General features: G+C 33.7%; 1 protein-coding gene across 8 annotated transcripts in view; it reads right to left on the bottom strand.

The window, feature by feature from the left end:
* mid2 (midline 2) overlaps positions 1-16,723 on the bottom strand; it is a 275,772-nt gene that overhangs the window by 4,950 nt on the left and 254,099 nt on the right. For all 8 annotated transcript variants that reach the window (XM_021481165.3, XM_068213343.2, XM_009291075.5 and 5 more), the window contains one exon: positions 3,244-3,451. In XM_021481165.3, coding sequence (XP_021336840.1) covers positions 3,244-3,451 — 208 coding nt within the window. The remainder of the gene's footprint in view (positions 1-3,243; positions 3,452-16,723) is intronic.

Below are 16,723 nucleotides of genomic sequence, written 5' to 3'. Positions count from 1 at the left end.
TGACATGGCTTTGGCGTGGTTATCAGCTGATAGCTATGGGGGGCCTTCTATGACTACTGGTAGGCTCAGAAGGCTGTTATCATCCATCCACATGACTAATAAGCTATACTAATAGAGAAGACTCCAGATCCAGATCTGATTTTACATTACTTTGACGGACATTACTTTGTCTACCACGAAGGTCGCAGTGTTAATATTAGTGATAATGCTGTTTGGGCTAAAGTTTGCAACATGCCTATTGCATAGGCCTTGGTGAGAGTGGAAACTTGATTAACTGGGTCAGGCAAGTTTAATTAGGATTGGATCTAAACTTTGCTGCAAAGTGTCTCTTATGTCCATTGTTGTTTTTGTATTTATGATCCTTTTATGTAGCACTGTGGTCCAGCGAGACACAACATTTTGTTCCTCTGTATGTCCACACATGTAGCAGAATGACAATAAAGCTTGACTTGACTTGAATTCTGTTCAGCTTTGTGACACACTAATACTCTTTTTCCAGCTGCTGAAAACTGTTTTCACTGGATTTGACAGAGAACAATTAAAATCAATGTATCCTTCATGGATTAGAATAGGATTGAATCTGAAAGCTATAGGTTGGCATCAGTTTATAGTTGAAGATTTTTGTATGTTGTATCACCTGTAATGTAGACCAAATATCTCATTATAATAGAATTTATTGACTGTTATTGAGTTGAGTCATACCACAGTTGTCAGGTGTGGTCATTATGCAAGCCAAGTGGACACTTGATGATTCTAGCCATGATTTTTTCATTTGAGACAGGTTAATCAAAATCTATTGTCTTTGGTCATTAGTTTGACATGTCTTACAATGACTGTCAAGCCAAGCATCAACAGGAGCACAGAACATGATGGCTCAATTAATGAAGCAACAATGAATTACCACTCACTCAATTATTTTTTGCCCAATATTAATGCTGGAGACACTTTTATTTGGGTTGCCACCTTTTCAGTTCTCTGTGTTTACCGTCAGTACAAGTTTCATGGATTGATGAAGTAAAACAATGGGGAATTGTTTGTGATTATGTCATTTTTTTAAATGAGTTTTGACTGTCACAAACTCTGGCAATAATGACTGACCACACAGAATGAATCGGGGGATTGGGGAGGGAGGTGGAACCCACCACCTGGTCTTCATAAAAAGAGGCTCGGATTCCTGGAATTGAACATGTAATCATTCTTAATAAACCAAGAGAAAATTTGAAGTAACCTGACAGCGATCAGAAGTGACATCCTGTAGACAAATAGCTTTTTCAGATAGCACAATTTTTAATAAATACAAATACTGAATATTAGAACAGAAAATACAAGCACAACAGTTGCACGATGTTCTTTGTGAAGCCAATCTGACTAAACTATGAATTTTAATAATGAATAAAAATGAGCAAAGTGTGTTGTTCAAATTGTATGGTCATAGTGGTAATATTCTAATCCACTATTTTACTCTGTGCTTGTCAACAGTGGTTTTAAATTAAGATACTGCATCACACATATTTACATTTTTTTGTGGATATGCTATATTACACTTGCAATACAGTATTTCTAAAGTGTGGAAGAAGTGGAGTTTCAGACTATTAAGAGTAATTTAAAGCATTTCTAAAACAAAATTGTTTATAAAATATTTAATTATTCTGTGTATTTCAAGTGTTGTACATCCATACACTCTCAAAAATAAAGGTACAGGAGCTGTCACTGGGGCAGTACCTTTCATACATTTGTACCCAAAGATTTCACAGTGGTAGCTCAATGAGGCTTATTAGTACCCAATTGTACCTAAAAAGTAACGCTTCAGGGACAAGTTTCTAACTTTTGAAAAGGTACTGCCCCAGTAACAGCTCCTGTACCTTTATTTCTGAGAGTGTAGTAAATTTTTGTACTGTGGAAAAGAGCAGGGGTCCATTCTTTGTACCTTACTTAAATAATCTAAGATGATTTGGCAGATCCTGAATCTTTTAATCTTGATAACTGATCTCTGGCTAACTTGGTTCTTCAAACAAGTTTGCAAATCAGATTAAAATGTCCGGATGAACTGATCTGAGATTGCAGCGTGTGAATCATGATCAGCAATGCAACGATTGGCTGACGGCACAGCAGTGTAATGACATCATCTGAATAATATTCTATGGTCCAAGTGAGCAAAATTACATAAAATTCAGAGTAAACGGTTTGTTAAATATGATACGCAATAACTTTCCACATTTGTTAAGGGCTGCAGACTTTACACTTTCATTTAGCAACTGAATTAGTTTTATATTTAAAGTGGATTTTCTTTATTATAGTAGTCTGGGCCTATTCAAGTTTCATAAACTGCATAAGGAGTAACTGGCTGTTAATAAATAAGATTCATTTTGCATAAAAAAAAAGCATAAAAGCATTTTGATATTGCTAAAGGAGTCTGCAACTTTATCAAATCATTGATGATTCAGCATATTAGCAGTCAAAACATGTGCATGACTGCATAAATTATAATTCGAATATTGTGCATGTCTATTATTATACACAAATTGTCATAAAGCTGGGTCAGTATCTTAAAATAGTATGCATTTGTATATAAAAAGTCAATATTAATAAATGTTCTTTTTGAACCCCTTAAGAAGAACTACCCGTGACAGTCTTTATTTTCAATCTATTTATAATTTATTTATAATTATTTATATGTCTTTATTTAACTTATTTCAGAGTGCAGATTGCAAATATATATATATATATATATATATATATATATATATATATATATATATATATATATATATATATATATTTTTTTTTTTTTTTTACTTTAAACAAATTTTTTTTTTTTTTTTTTACAATTTTACTATATTCCCAAGTGTATATAATTATTACTGTAAGAAAGTATCAGCATTTGGTATAAACTTTCAGTATTACCTTGAAATAACCCGATCTGATCCTGTTTATATGAAATAAGCCTGCTCCTGAGCAGGTTTGAGCTACCAGACCTGTTGCTATGACAACAAATCTCACATGAGTTTTGAAGAATGAAGCAATCCTGGATCATCTCAAATAAATAAAATTTGGTAAATAACCAAATCCAAATAACTGAGCAATCCACATACGAAGAATTGACCCAAGGTTTCATACTATTGCAGGACTACAGCTCAAGCAACCTAACATAGACATTGTTTTCTTTAATAATCTATGGTAGCAAATAGTCTGACTCAACTCGTCAAGAGAACAAGCACAACCCGAAGATCTAAAGTCACATACCATGTAGAGGCTCCCAGTAGTACTTCCCAATAATGGCAACCACTGTCAATGAAGACGTTGCCAGCAGCTCCATAAGATCCAGTTCCGCTGAAGCGTTCTGGAGTGTGGCTTTTCTTCAGCGAGCTTTCATCCTTCTCCATTGTCAGACAGTCATTCGAGAGCCGCAGTTTCTTATGGGCCGTTTTGGGGTCTAGTTTGAAAGGCTGACCTGAGGAGCAGAGAGACAAGATATGAATAATAGCCAATAATAACAGCTGAAGGACTGCGTTCTCTGACCTGAGAAGGAACACTTTCCAGTCTGCAGGAATTTGTACAATTTATTAATTGTCAGTTTTTGCTCTTCTGGTTAATTAGTAGATGAGCAGTTTTGATAAAAGGCCCAGTGTGTGCGCAAAAAGTTGAAGATGTTGTAAATCAAAAGCTAAATGAAGTCAGCTAAGAATATGATTTGAGTTGTATAATTCTTGAAAAGCAGAGGTGACCCCGCAGCCCCGGTATTTAACTCTGGCATGTCTAAATCTGCCGATCCCCAGCGTAATGACTGACAATTCAGGAAAACAATCAGCTGCACTGCGTCCCTGCCCACAAACCAATCATCTCAACCCAGAGTGAGCTTTACTGCGTGCAGATATGAAAGGTTCTGGCAACGTTCTGCTGGAAGCCAATAACATTAACACGCTCTTGTCTTTGAACTGCTTATCGCTGCGAGCACAGCCATTCTCAACACTCGTGCAGTCATGCCATTTTACAGCATGTGTTTGAGGACGCTGGGAAAAGAGATGCACACACACATACACACACAGCAGGGTACAAACGAGAAGCCCATGAAATGCTTATTGCCTGCGACTATAAAACTGATGAACCTTTTAAGACAAAACAAGGTAAAATGGCATAATTGTGCTGTGCAGGTGTCTGAACTGAATTCTTTATTGTGTCTTTTTTATTCAAAAAGAAGAGCTTAAAGCACACCTTTATATGCTTAATCCACTGGAATTTGTTTAGTTTTTTTTTAAAGAAAATTTGTTCCATTTATAAACATGAAATTAAAAGCATTCAATTTGCTTGTTCAAATATATATATATATATATATATATATATATGAAGAGTTCAAGTGCAAAAAGTGTGTTTGACATTTTTCTTTGAAATGAGTGGATCCTTCATTTAGGTACTGTAATTTCATTTTAATAACTGGAAAATAAAGCATTTCATTTCATTCATTCATTCTCCTTTGGCTTAGTCCCTTTATTCATCAGAAATCGCCACATCAGAATGAACCACCAACTTATCCAGCATGCGTTTTACACAGTGGATGCCCTTCCATCTGCAACCCAGTACTTGGAAACATCCTTACACACTCATTTGCACACATTCACTACAGACAATTAGGTTTATTTAATTTACCCATAGCGCAGGTCTTTGTACTGTGGAGGAAACCGGAGCACCCGGAGGAAACCCACACAAACACGGGGAGAACATGCAAATATACATACATACATATAAAATATATAAATACAATGGAAGTCAGAATTATTAGCCCCCCTTTTCATTTTTTTTTTCTCCATTTTTAAATTTTTCACAAATGATGTTTAACAGACCAAGTAAGTTTTCACAGTATGTCTGATAATATTTTTTCTTCTGGAGAAAGCCTTATTTTTTTTTCCGGCTAGAATAAAAGCGGTTTTTAATTTTTTAAACACCATTTTAAGGACAAAATTATTAGCCCCTTTAAGAAATATATTTTTCAATAGTCTACAGTACAAACCATTGCTATACAATAACTTGCCTAATTAACCTAACCTGCCTAGTTAACCTAATTAACCTAGTTAAGCCTTTAAATGTCACTTTAAGCTGTTTAGAAGTGTCTTGAAAAATATCTAATAAGATATTATGTACTGTCATCATGGCAAAGATAAAATAAATCAATCTGTTAAACAGAAATTGGGGAAAAATAGGGGGCTAATAATTCTGACTTCAACTGTATATATATATATATATATATATATATATATATATATATATATATATATATATATTGCATTTAATGCTGTAGAGCTGAGTGAACAAAAATGTGTAAGGGAACAGCTTGTGGATTTCTGACAGCTGCTGTCAGAAACTGATGTCCGTGTCACGTATATACTGAAAAGTTTATTTGTAATGAATAGAAATTTCGCAATGACAGCAACATAATGTGCAGTGTCAGCTGTGACCACTGCCGTTAGACAGCACATCACTGTCTTTCAAATCTCTTACAAACATAATTTAGAACTTCTGTGAGCAATTTGGTGAAACAATTTTTAGACAAATTTGCAAAATATGGTCAGTTTTTTATCTGCTAACGAAAGCCTGTATTAATAAATGTATACTTTATTTAATAAAATAAATATAAAACGATACTATTTATTATATTATAGAACTGTTGGTAACACTTTAGTTTGGGTGACAATTCATGCTAATAACTGGGTTATTACCTGCCCGTTATTAAGATAATAACTGTTTATTAGTAGTTCTAAAGTATGATCTTCCCTAGTCCTACCCAAAACCTAAACACAACTTCTACCTAACTAACAATTAATAAACAGTTTATTAGTAGTTTATTAAGCTAGTGGTGTTTGTCTATGGTTTTATAATAGCGTGACTTGTGACCTAAACTAAAATGTTACCGAATTTCTAAATGTAAAATCTTTTCATGCACCGCAAGCTGTTGATTATCCCTTACATATTTATCTGACTTGATTAATACATAAAGATATTAATTGCAATCTTTAAACACGTAAGCTATATAGTTTGTGTAGTGTTTTATTTACGCTGTGCAGCTGCAGTGACTGTATTTTCTGCAGAGGAGGGTGGACTGCTGACAGCTTGAGTGATGTCTATGCTCTGCAGGATGAGTAAATATTATTCTGAGATCTTTTAACAACTAGTAAACAGAGCTGCCCTTGGGGCTGGTTGTCATGTGATATTTCTCATATTGGCTTCATGTACGGTCACCAGACACGACAGTGCTGATTAAACAGCATTGGCCTCCTATAGGAGCGCAGAGTGACTACACACACGCACATGCACACACGCACACAAACATGCACGCACGCAAACAGACATGCTCATTTAGTTTTTCTGTCATTCAACATTTTACCTTTACATGGCAGAGTAAACATGACATTAAAGCTAGTCAACCGGAAAGTAAAAAAACAAACTTGAGCTGTCACTTGTTATTTCTTATAATGAAGTACAGAAACAATTACCAAAATGTTATGTTTTGCTCCTTAAAGTTTCCTGCCTTAAAGGTCATATGAAAATATTTTATTTTTACTGCAGCTTCTTTTTTTTCCCTTTTTATATAAATCTTCACTTACAGCACAAATGAAAGTACCTACACAGGATAATAATGTTAGCTAAATAAAATATTGATCTGTTATACATTAAAAAAAGAAAGTACAATAAATAAGATACCCTAAAAATAACATTTTTAAGCTGTAAAGATTATGTAATATAATAACAATAGTAATAGTAATAATAATAATAACAACAACAACAACAACAATTATGGTTGTTGTTGTTGTTGTTCAACAACAACAACAACAACCATAATAATAATAATAATAATAATAATAATAACTACTTTTATTATAATGTAAAATGTGCCTTTCAATAGTTATGGACAGTATAACTTTTCTGATGTAAATGTGTGGTGTTAGGTTTACTTAAAAAATAAATTATTAAAAATTAATTAACATACTAATCTCTGATAATAAAAAAATTGGGGGACCACTTAAAATGATCCAAATGATTTGGAGAAAAATATACATGTTATTTTTACACTATAAAGATCTGATAACATTTCTCTTAAATTTAAAATAAAATATTATCATTTAGAGTAAATTTATTTATCCAAATAACACAAGCAGACAGAATTTCAGAATGATTTTAATTGTGTGGTGTTTAAAAAACTGGGTTATTCCATCAATTATTGAGTGTTGGGTTAGTTACTTAAAGTAATAGATTACAAATTACTTACTACTACTGTAAAATTGTAATGTGGTTGCTTTACTAATTACTTCATGTAAAATGTAATCAGATTACTAATTACTTTACTTTGAAGTTACTTTTAAAACACATAAAATATACCTATAAGAATCCAAAATAAACTGCAGCTCTTTCAGTAATTTAATATTCACTGAAAAACATTACAATGGGTTGATCACTGTAGCTTGACATATTCAAAAGACTTAAAGAGATAGGTCGCCCAAAACTCAAAATTCTCTCAACATTCACTTGTTTCAAACCTATTTGTCTTTTTTTAAACACAAAATAAGACATTTAGAAGAAAATAAATGTGTATATTCCTTACAAATGTTACCTAAATGTGTATATTCCTTACAAAGTATGAAGCTGATCGGTCAGTTCTTGTCACGTGAAATGCAGGTTTTTAACTAGTTGTGCCTAGAAAATGTGAGTGCGCACAATATGCACTCCCAATATTCACGTACGAAAAGACACAAATCCAATTTGGCCTGTTTTAGCTTGTCTGACTTGGGCCACTGTATTCCTTGGTGACGAGTATTGTCATAGAATGCTTTCTATTCAAGAGCTTGAACAAGTTGCTGGCTAAGTTAAAGGGCTCTATTTTAACAATCTAGCCACAAAGTCAAATGCGCATGGCGCAAAAGCATTAAGGACGTGTCCAAATCCACTTTTTGCTATTATAAGGAGCGCATGGTCTAACAGAGTTTTGCTTATTCTCTTAATGAGTTATGTGTGTGTTTTGAGCATAACGTGCATTAAACAGGAGTCTCATGTCCCATTCTCTTTAAGAGTCAGTTGTGACATGCCATGGCACATTTGCTATTTAGATGGCGGATTTTGTAAGTGGAAAAACTTAATGCTTCAACAGTTAGAAAACAGTTAAACAGACCATCTGCAGTGAAAGGATAAAGAACAAGCCTCCACCATTCAGCCTCTTTACTTTCTTTTTACTTTAATCTTTACCCCTTTACTTTCGTGGATAAGGCCATCCATTAGCTTACATATTTATTTCGGTTGATAAGTGCAAAGATTTCTTTCAAAACTATTTCTAAATGCAGGTCTTATTTTCAGCAAATTAAAAAAATGAACAATAATAACGCAGTGTGGTCAAAAGACTTAACTATGAGTTATGTCCAAACACACATCCTATTCCTATGCCCCATATGGTGATGCATACATCTCCAAAACCTGACAGGTGAACAAATATAAACTAGTTTTCATTAAAACAAATATAAAAATTCATATAATAAATAAACCGCTAATAATAATAACATTATACAAATGCAAATATGCATGAATAAACTGAAAATAGCACCCCAAAATGAAAAAGGCATAGAGGCATTGGATTTTATGTTTATGAAAAAAATAGTGTATTTTGAGACATTTTAATCTTTAATTTTTTTTAGATGTAAAATTATTTGTGTATTGCTGTACATTCTCTGTATCTTAAGCAATGTGTAAATGTTTGAACTCACATAGGTGCATAACTAACATGCGCTGCGCTGGATTTTACACCTGCTTTTATATGGTCAATGGCGCGGTCTATTCCAGTTCTTCAAAATAGCTAAATATTGAGTCAAATCAGCAGAATTTTTGCAAAAAAGCTCCATTGTTTAATAAAGCTTGCACAAAAGACACTTTCAAACAAAGCTGCTTTTTGATTTTTTAAAAAGAGAAACTGAAAAAAAAGAGAAGATAGATACTATTGATAACATTTTAGATAAAGTGTCCATACTTTTTGGGACCACTTTTATATATAATACATATATTTATTTGGTTACAACTGGGCGATCAAAAGACTGGCAGCATAAAGAGATGTACAATACAAAAACATCATTAAAATCATCAAAATGACTGGAGACAAAAGAAGCCACTCGCTCAAATACAGAGCAGTCAATCTGCATATTGTATGATTAACAATGCATCCGACGCAGAGGAAAGAAGAAAAGAAGAAAGAGGATCCATTTGAGGAATAAAAGATAGATCAGTGGGCATGAAAGGCTTGATGTGTTGGACCGAGTGTCTGGACTTGGGTTTTTGCGTGCAAACCCCTGCTGCGGTGTGTATTATGGATCGCAGCAATGCCTTTTGAACATATTATCTCATCCGAAGTTCAGCCGGAGAAACCAAACTTTCATTTCTCCACAACCTGCAAAGAGCCATTTGATGTCCTTCTGTTCCTGCTCTGTAAGCCTGGCTGAGCTTCAGACACACAGTCACGTACAGACAGACCATGAAGAAACAGAAGCACAGGAGGTAAACAAAGAGGACTGCAGTGGATGGACCGACCAAACACACACACACACACACACACACACACACACACACACACACACACACACACACACACACACACACACACACACACACACACACACACACACACACACACACACACACACACACACACACACACACACACACACACACACACACACACACACACACACACACACACACACACACACAGTTTGCATTGCATCTATTTTATTCAGTTCACTGGTTTCTCCAGGTTTTTTTATGTACAGTATATGCCTAAAACTCCAAGTAATTAATGAAAAATACTTATTAAATATACATTAAATAATTTATATTTTTATCTGTAAAGTATGTAATTGATTATTAATTCATTGACTAATATTTTATTACGTTTTTGGATTATCAAAATTATTTTTAAGTCACATTACTAAAATTATTTGCTGATTTATCAATGTATGTTCTATTATTTTATTATGGATCACAATTTAACTATATTTAACTGTACATAACTGTATGTATAGATGCATAATTAATAAATATGTGTGCATGTATGGACGCATAATAAAATAAAATAAATAAAAATACAAATAAAATTATATACACACACACACACACACACACACACACACACACACACACACACACACACACACACACACACACACACACACACACACACACACACACACACACACACACACACACACACACATATATATATAACACAAATAAATAAATGAAATAAAAAATACAAAAATAAAGTAAATTAAAGATAGAATTAAAAAAATTAAATAAAACTATATATATATATATATATATATATATATATATATATATATATATATATATATATAACACAAATAAATAAATGAAATAAAAAATAGAAAAATAAAGTAAATTTAAATCTATATATATATAAAATAAATAAAACAAAAATAATAAAGAAATACAATTAAAAAATATATATATAAAATATAAAATATAAAAATAAAATAAAATAAAATATAATTAAGAAATTAAAAATAATAGTAATAATAATATTAAAAATAAACAAAATAAAATAAAAAATAAAATAAAATAAAATAAAAGTTAAATAAAATGTAAAAATAAAATAAAACTTAAATTAAAAATGTAAATAAAATAATAACAAAATAAAAATTAAAACAAAATAAATATACGAAATAAAATGATAAAAATATAAATAAAATAAATAAAAAATAACATTTGAATTTTATTACATGCTATTCAAAGATCAGAATAATTTAAATTTACTAAGCTATCTACAATCTATGTATTAAAAAACTGAAGATTTAATTTCATATGGGCTGAGACATTTGAACTTTGACCTTCAAAGCTCTAAAACATTAAAGTGAAACCACCACACACAAACCACTTGCTTCATTAATATTAAATAATTACAACATGAAATAAAAAAACAGCACTTGAGTCTGAAGCAATCTTGCTATATAGCACTTGTGCATTTCAAAATTGATTGGCCCAGTAATACAATCTCTCCTACATCTTCTCTGCTTCTGCAAATTACATTGGCCACTCAAAGGCTGCAGAGAAATTAATTGTAGATGATAAAGCATGAGCTCCAGGATTCAACTGGGAGTTGAACACGCTCTCGCTCTGGATTTCTGAATCAAACTGAAAGTGATTATGTAAATGTCTTTAAATAGCATTTCTCTGGAGTGTGGACTTTCACGGTCGAGTAGGCATCACAGAGAGAAAACATTGGCCTGAAGTCAGTTTGCTGTTTTATGTGGTCAGATGGCCAGAAGACACAGCTGTGGTAAATGACAGAGAGATTGTTTGATTATGTGGAGGTTCAAATCTCTTCTTTGATGAATACTATAAACAGCAAGCCTTAGATCTCCTACTTCGAATTGCAAGGCTCATATAATGCGAAGTTACACCTTGGCTGGGTCTCCTAAAGCGATAAATACAACAGCAGAGTTTAAACTCTATGGCATTTTTCAAATAACAGCGCTATCTATGGTATTACATACATCGCTCAAAAGCATGGTGTCGATACAGAAATGTATAATAACCTAGGATGCATTCAATTAGGTAAATTAGATGAACACTTTATTTAAAGGGATAGTTCAGCCAAAAATGAAAACTACTCACTATTTACAGATTCCCAAGTGGTTATAAAACAGAGATGCTCAAACTAGAGTTCATGGCCCAAAGTTAACCCATGATAGCCTTTGGTTTGGTCTACTATCCTATAGGGAGAATGATGCAACCCAGGCTCATTCTGAAAACGCGCCTCTATATACATATTTAGAGACCGTCCCAGGAGTTACATTTTTTTGTAGTTTTTGCGAATCCACTAGAGGCTGCTTTTTCAGATCCCATCAGCTGGTAAGCATGAAAAGGAATGTTGTCATACCGCCCCATAAAGTTTATTTTAAAAATGAAATGCAGCCATACGTACTTCTGGCTACATAATTTGCGATCTTCAGAAAGGTATATAGGGCTACGTTTTCAGAATGAGCCTATGTTGGAATGATGGGTAAGGGTTGGGGAATGCCTTTAATAGAGATTGTCATTTCTAATTTAACGTAACCTTTTATAATAAAACAATTATGCAAAAAGTGCTAACTTAAATGAAATGTTTCAATTAAATGTTTAGGTTTTTTTAAAATGTAAAATGTCCCTCGATGGATGGAGGAAAATTAAAAAGACTTTGGCTAGAAAAAGGATGTGCAGCTTGACTAGTGTGATCAGCATCAAGCTCCATTGTGTTCTAACTGGGATTGTTTGTTTTTATTCTAATGTTCAATTTAAAATGTTAAATAAATGCATGTGTATGTGTTAATACCAAGTAATGTTTTCTATTTATTTTTAAATATTATTAAATAAATTAGGAAAAAAAGCCAAAGCCTGTTTAGCAAATTATATTTCAACCCCATTGGTTGCCTTGGTGAAAAACTGCATATTTGATTCATTCAGTCAGGAAGACTCTCAAAGCAAGCGTCCATTACAGAAATGCGACCTCCGGTGGACAGCTGCAGTCTCCGAAATGTATATTTATATATTTTTATATGATTTACATTAGCAAATAATATTATAAATATGAATGTAAACCTTAGGTAAGCAGGTTACATTATAACCTCATGTCCTAACAACAGCTGCGTGATGAAATATGCAGTTATAAGCAATTGGGTAGTTGGCACTAAACAAAACACGACAGAAATTTAAATAAAGTCATGAAGAAGCATAGAATAGTGCACTTACTGCACTCCAACAAAATAGTAAGGGTTATAATCTAATTAATATATATTAAACCTCTTAGCATTATTAAATGTACATGCCAAATCACTGATAGTGAGTCACAGTTCTAAAGTTCAATTTAAAATGATTTAGGTAAACTGTCTGCTGCTGCTTTCAGTAGTATATCAATAAATGTCATGTAAAAAGGCATTCTAACTCACATTATAAGCATTTAACACAGAATAAAGCACATGAGGTGAACCTGAGGTGATCATAGTCAGTTTTCAGTTGTTCAGCTGCAAGAAATAAAAGCCGTTTCTAATATATCAATTTCAGGTGTTGGTTAGGACAAAAACTCCTTTTAATATGGAAAATATTTTCTCTATCGCATTGTTACTTTTATTTAGAACATGGTTTAAATTAGCCTTTAGGCTTAATAGTCAGGCTCGCTCCTGTTGGTGTCCTCAATCTGGCAACCTGCACTTGCATGTGTTTTAAACCAGGCGTGCGATACCTAGTTAAACCACTGGGTGTCAAACTCAAATACTGCACCTATAACATCTGCCGACAGTCCTTAATCAGGTTTAGTCTTTGTTCCTTCATGAGAAACAGTTTGGGCACCCCTGTTATAAACCTGTATGAGTTTCTTTCTTCTGTTGAACAAAAAAGAAGATATTTTGAAGAAAGCTGAAAACCGGTGACCATTGACATCAATAGTAGGAAAAACAAATGCTATGGAAGTCAAGTTACTGATATTCAGCTTTTTTCCTAAATATCTTCTTACACCTTCTTAAAAAAATCCTAAACAGGTTGGGAAAAAGAGAAGGCAGTGCAAATAATGACAATTAACTTTTTTGATGAACTTTCCCTTTAACATTGACTTTGTTGCACACTACATTAATTTTATGATAGATTTTATTGAAAACGCTGTCGTGTAAATGTGAAACTTTTTAAAAATCCTTTTTAGCAACATTGTTGTCGTCTAAATGGAGCCTAAGTATCAGTAATCTGTAGCGCAACACAGATACAGTCGCCTACACTTTTGTAGGACAGGCTTTCACAGCACTGGAGCTCTGTGTGTGTCTGGGTGAAAATGGCATTTAATGGCACTGCTGTCTAAAAACAGCATTATTACTGTAACAAAAATGACAGTTGGGGTGGGGGTGAGTGATAGAAAAGAGAAAGAGAGAGAAATACTGTTCCTGTTATCCCACAGAAGCTTGAGGAACCATGAGGACCGTGAAGACCCGGAGGAAGAAACAGACAATGAAAATAAGCGCAAAAGGAAAGCTTGTCGTTTCCTCCAGACATTCCTATATCTCTCTCTCTAACTCCTCCACAAGGCCGCTCTGAGACTCTGATGCAATAACCCATCTGAATGCTGTCACCTGCTACGCTGCATCTTGATTGAGTTCTTTGCTGTAAGAAATGCTGGGAAATGGCTGACAGCTTAGTTGAGGGACCTGGGCTTTCCCAGACCTCTCTCTCACACATATATACACATCGTTTGACACCAAACCCACTGCTGGTTCCATTATTTGCATGTTTGGGTGCCTGTCACAGATGGAGTGCTGATAAAGGTATTGAGCGGTAGAGTATGACGGAGCCCCTGCACTTACACTACCACCACATCTATAGGACTAAGCGGTGCTGACTGGAGTGATTAGCTTGATTTATCACTTAAAGAATCCGCTGATAATATTTCAGATTATTTGCAGCAGTCCATAACCAGCTCATAAATATACAGTAGCCTATAATTGTCAGATTCAAAAGGCAATTGTTAAAGGCTTATGATAATGCTTGTGTTATTTAAAATATTTTAATGTATCCCTGTGTTTGACATTGACTAAATAAGGGTTTAAAATGCTTAAACATGTATGCAGATTACTTTAAAAGGTAAAAACAACTTTTACATTACTTTATGTGATAACCCAAAAGCCAATGGAAAAACCCTACACATTTTTGCCAATGGAACCAGGGTCATCCCTGCAGCACTCCATATTTTTTATTAAATATTGTATGTGACCCTGGACCACAAAACCAGCCTTATGTTGCAGGGGTTTATTTTTGGCGATTGTATGAGACAAAACTATACAGTATATATTTTGCATGCCAAGAATCATTAAGATATTAAGTAGATATTAAGATCACATTTTGTCAAGATGTTTTGTAACTATTGTTCTACAAATATGATTAGTAATATGCATTGCTAAGAATTTAATCTGCACATGATTTATTTTTGAATATTGATTTTATTTTGAACTCTTAGATTCCAGATTTTTAAATACTGTATCTTGGCTAGGCATGGGATGATAACTAGTTTCAAGGTTTACTGCGATTTGGAAAAATCAAGGTTTTAATTCCGCTAAAATGTTCTGTTATACCATTCTTAGGATATTTGTAAGGTTTTAAAAGTATTTTTTATGTGTTGTTAAGTAATCTATGTTTTAGAAACTAATGAAGAGAGCAGAAGTCACTGATTTATTTAAACTATTTAGGCAGACATGTTTACTGTTCCAGCGAGGCAGTGGCGCAGTAGGTAGTGCTGTCGCCTCACAGCAAGAAGGTTGCTGGGTCGCTGGTTCGAACCTCGGCTCAGTTGGCGTTTCTGTGTGGAGTTTGCATGTTCTCCCTGCCTTCGCGTGGGTTTCCTCCGGGTGCTCCGGTTTCCCCCAAAGACATGCGGTACAGGTGAATTGAAGGTAGGCTAAATTGTCTGTAGAGTGTGTGTGGATGTTTCCCAGAGATGGGTTGCAGCGGGAAGGGCATCCGCTGCGTAAAAACTTGTTGGATAAGTTGGTGGTTCATTCCGCTGTGGCGACCCTGGATTAATAAAGGGACTAAGCCGACAAGAAATGAATGTTTACTGTTCCAAAATATTATAAATGTTTCTCAAAATGAAATAAATTGTGTTCAATGGGGGAAAAAGTTTTCAGTTTTTTACCCAGATATTTAAAAAGAACATATTTTAGAGCATTTACCACAATACCGTGATACCATGAATATACCATGAATACAAAGGTATTTTTATCCAAGGTTATCATACTGTCAGAAACTTATACTGGGCCATGCCTAATCTTGGCCAAATATAATTGTATCCAAACAAACGATACATCAATAAAAAAGCTTTTATATTAAGCAAATGTTAAATAAATCTAAGAACAAGTGACCCTAATGACTGGTTTTGTGGTCCAGGACCTCAATTACTACACCACTTTGAGAAGATACTGTACACAAAATACATGTTAATTTGGGAATAAATTTCATACTGCTATGTACCGGCAAAGGAGAGCCAATGATGACAGAATTTGAATATGCTTTTCTCTTTATGTAATATCTCTTTAACATTGCCCTTGTTACACATTACTATATTATTACAATAGACTTTATTGAAAACTATGTCATGTAAAAGCAAAACTTTTTAAAATTCAAGGTAGAAACATATCAGTATATTTGGCTACATATACATATATTTAGCTACAATGTTGTGGTCTAAATGTAGCCCAACGATCAGTAATCTGTAGCACAACATACACAGCAGGGAAAATTAGTCTTGAACACATCCCCATTATTCTCAGAAAACATATTTTTAAAGGTGCTGTTGACTTGAAACTTTCCCTGGATGAAATCCATATATGCAAGGAAAACTAATTAGTTTACAAATTAAGTAATGTGAAATAAAATGAAACGACAGGGAAAAAGTATTGAACACATAAAGAAAGGGAGCTGAAGAAAGGCAGTGAAAGCCCAGACAGCAGCTAAAATATCTCAGTAGTTATTCAGTAACTCTCTGTCCTCCGTCATTGTAAGTGAATATTAGCTGCTTCAGTTCAACGTTTACATTATCAAGATGATGAAGATGAAACCAGATTGGACATTTCAGCAAAACAATGATCCCAAACACAGCCAAGGAAACTCTCAAATTCTTTTCGAGAAAGAAAATCAAGCTGTAGAATGGCCTAACCAATCACCTGAC

This window comes from Danio rerio, chromosome 14, assembly GCF_049306965.1.
Source record: "Danio rerio strain Tuebingen ecotype United States chromosome 14, GRCz12tu, whole genome shotgun sequence".
Taxonomy (NCBI): Eukaryota; Metazoa; Chordata; class Actinopteri; order Cypriniformes; family Danionidae; genus Danio; species Danio rerio.
This window is presented reverse-complemented; position numbering and strand designations above follow the sequence as displayed.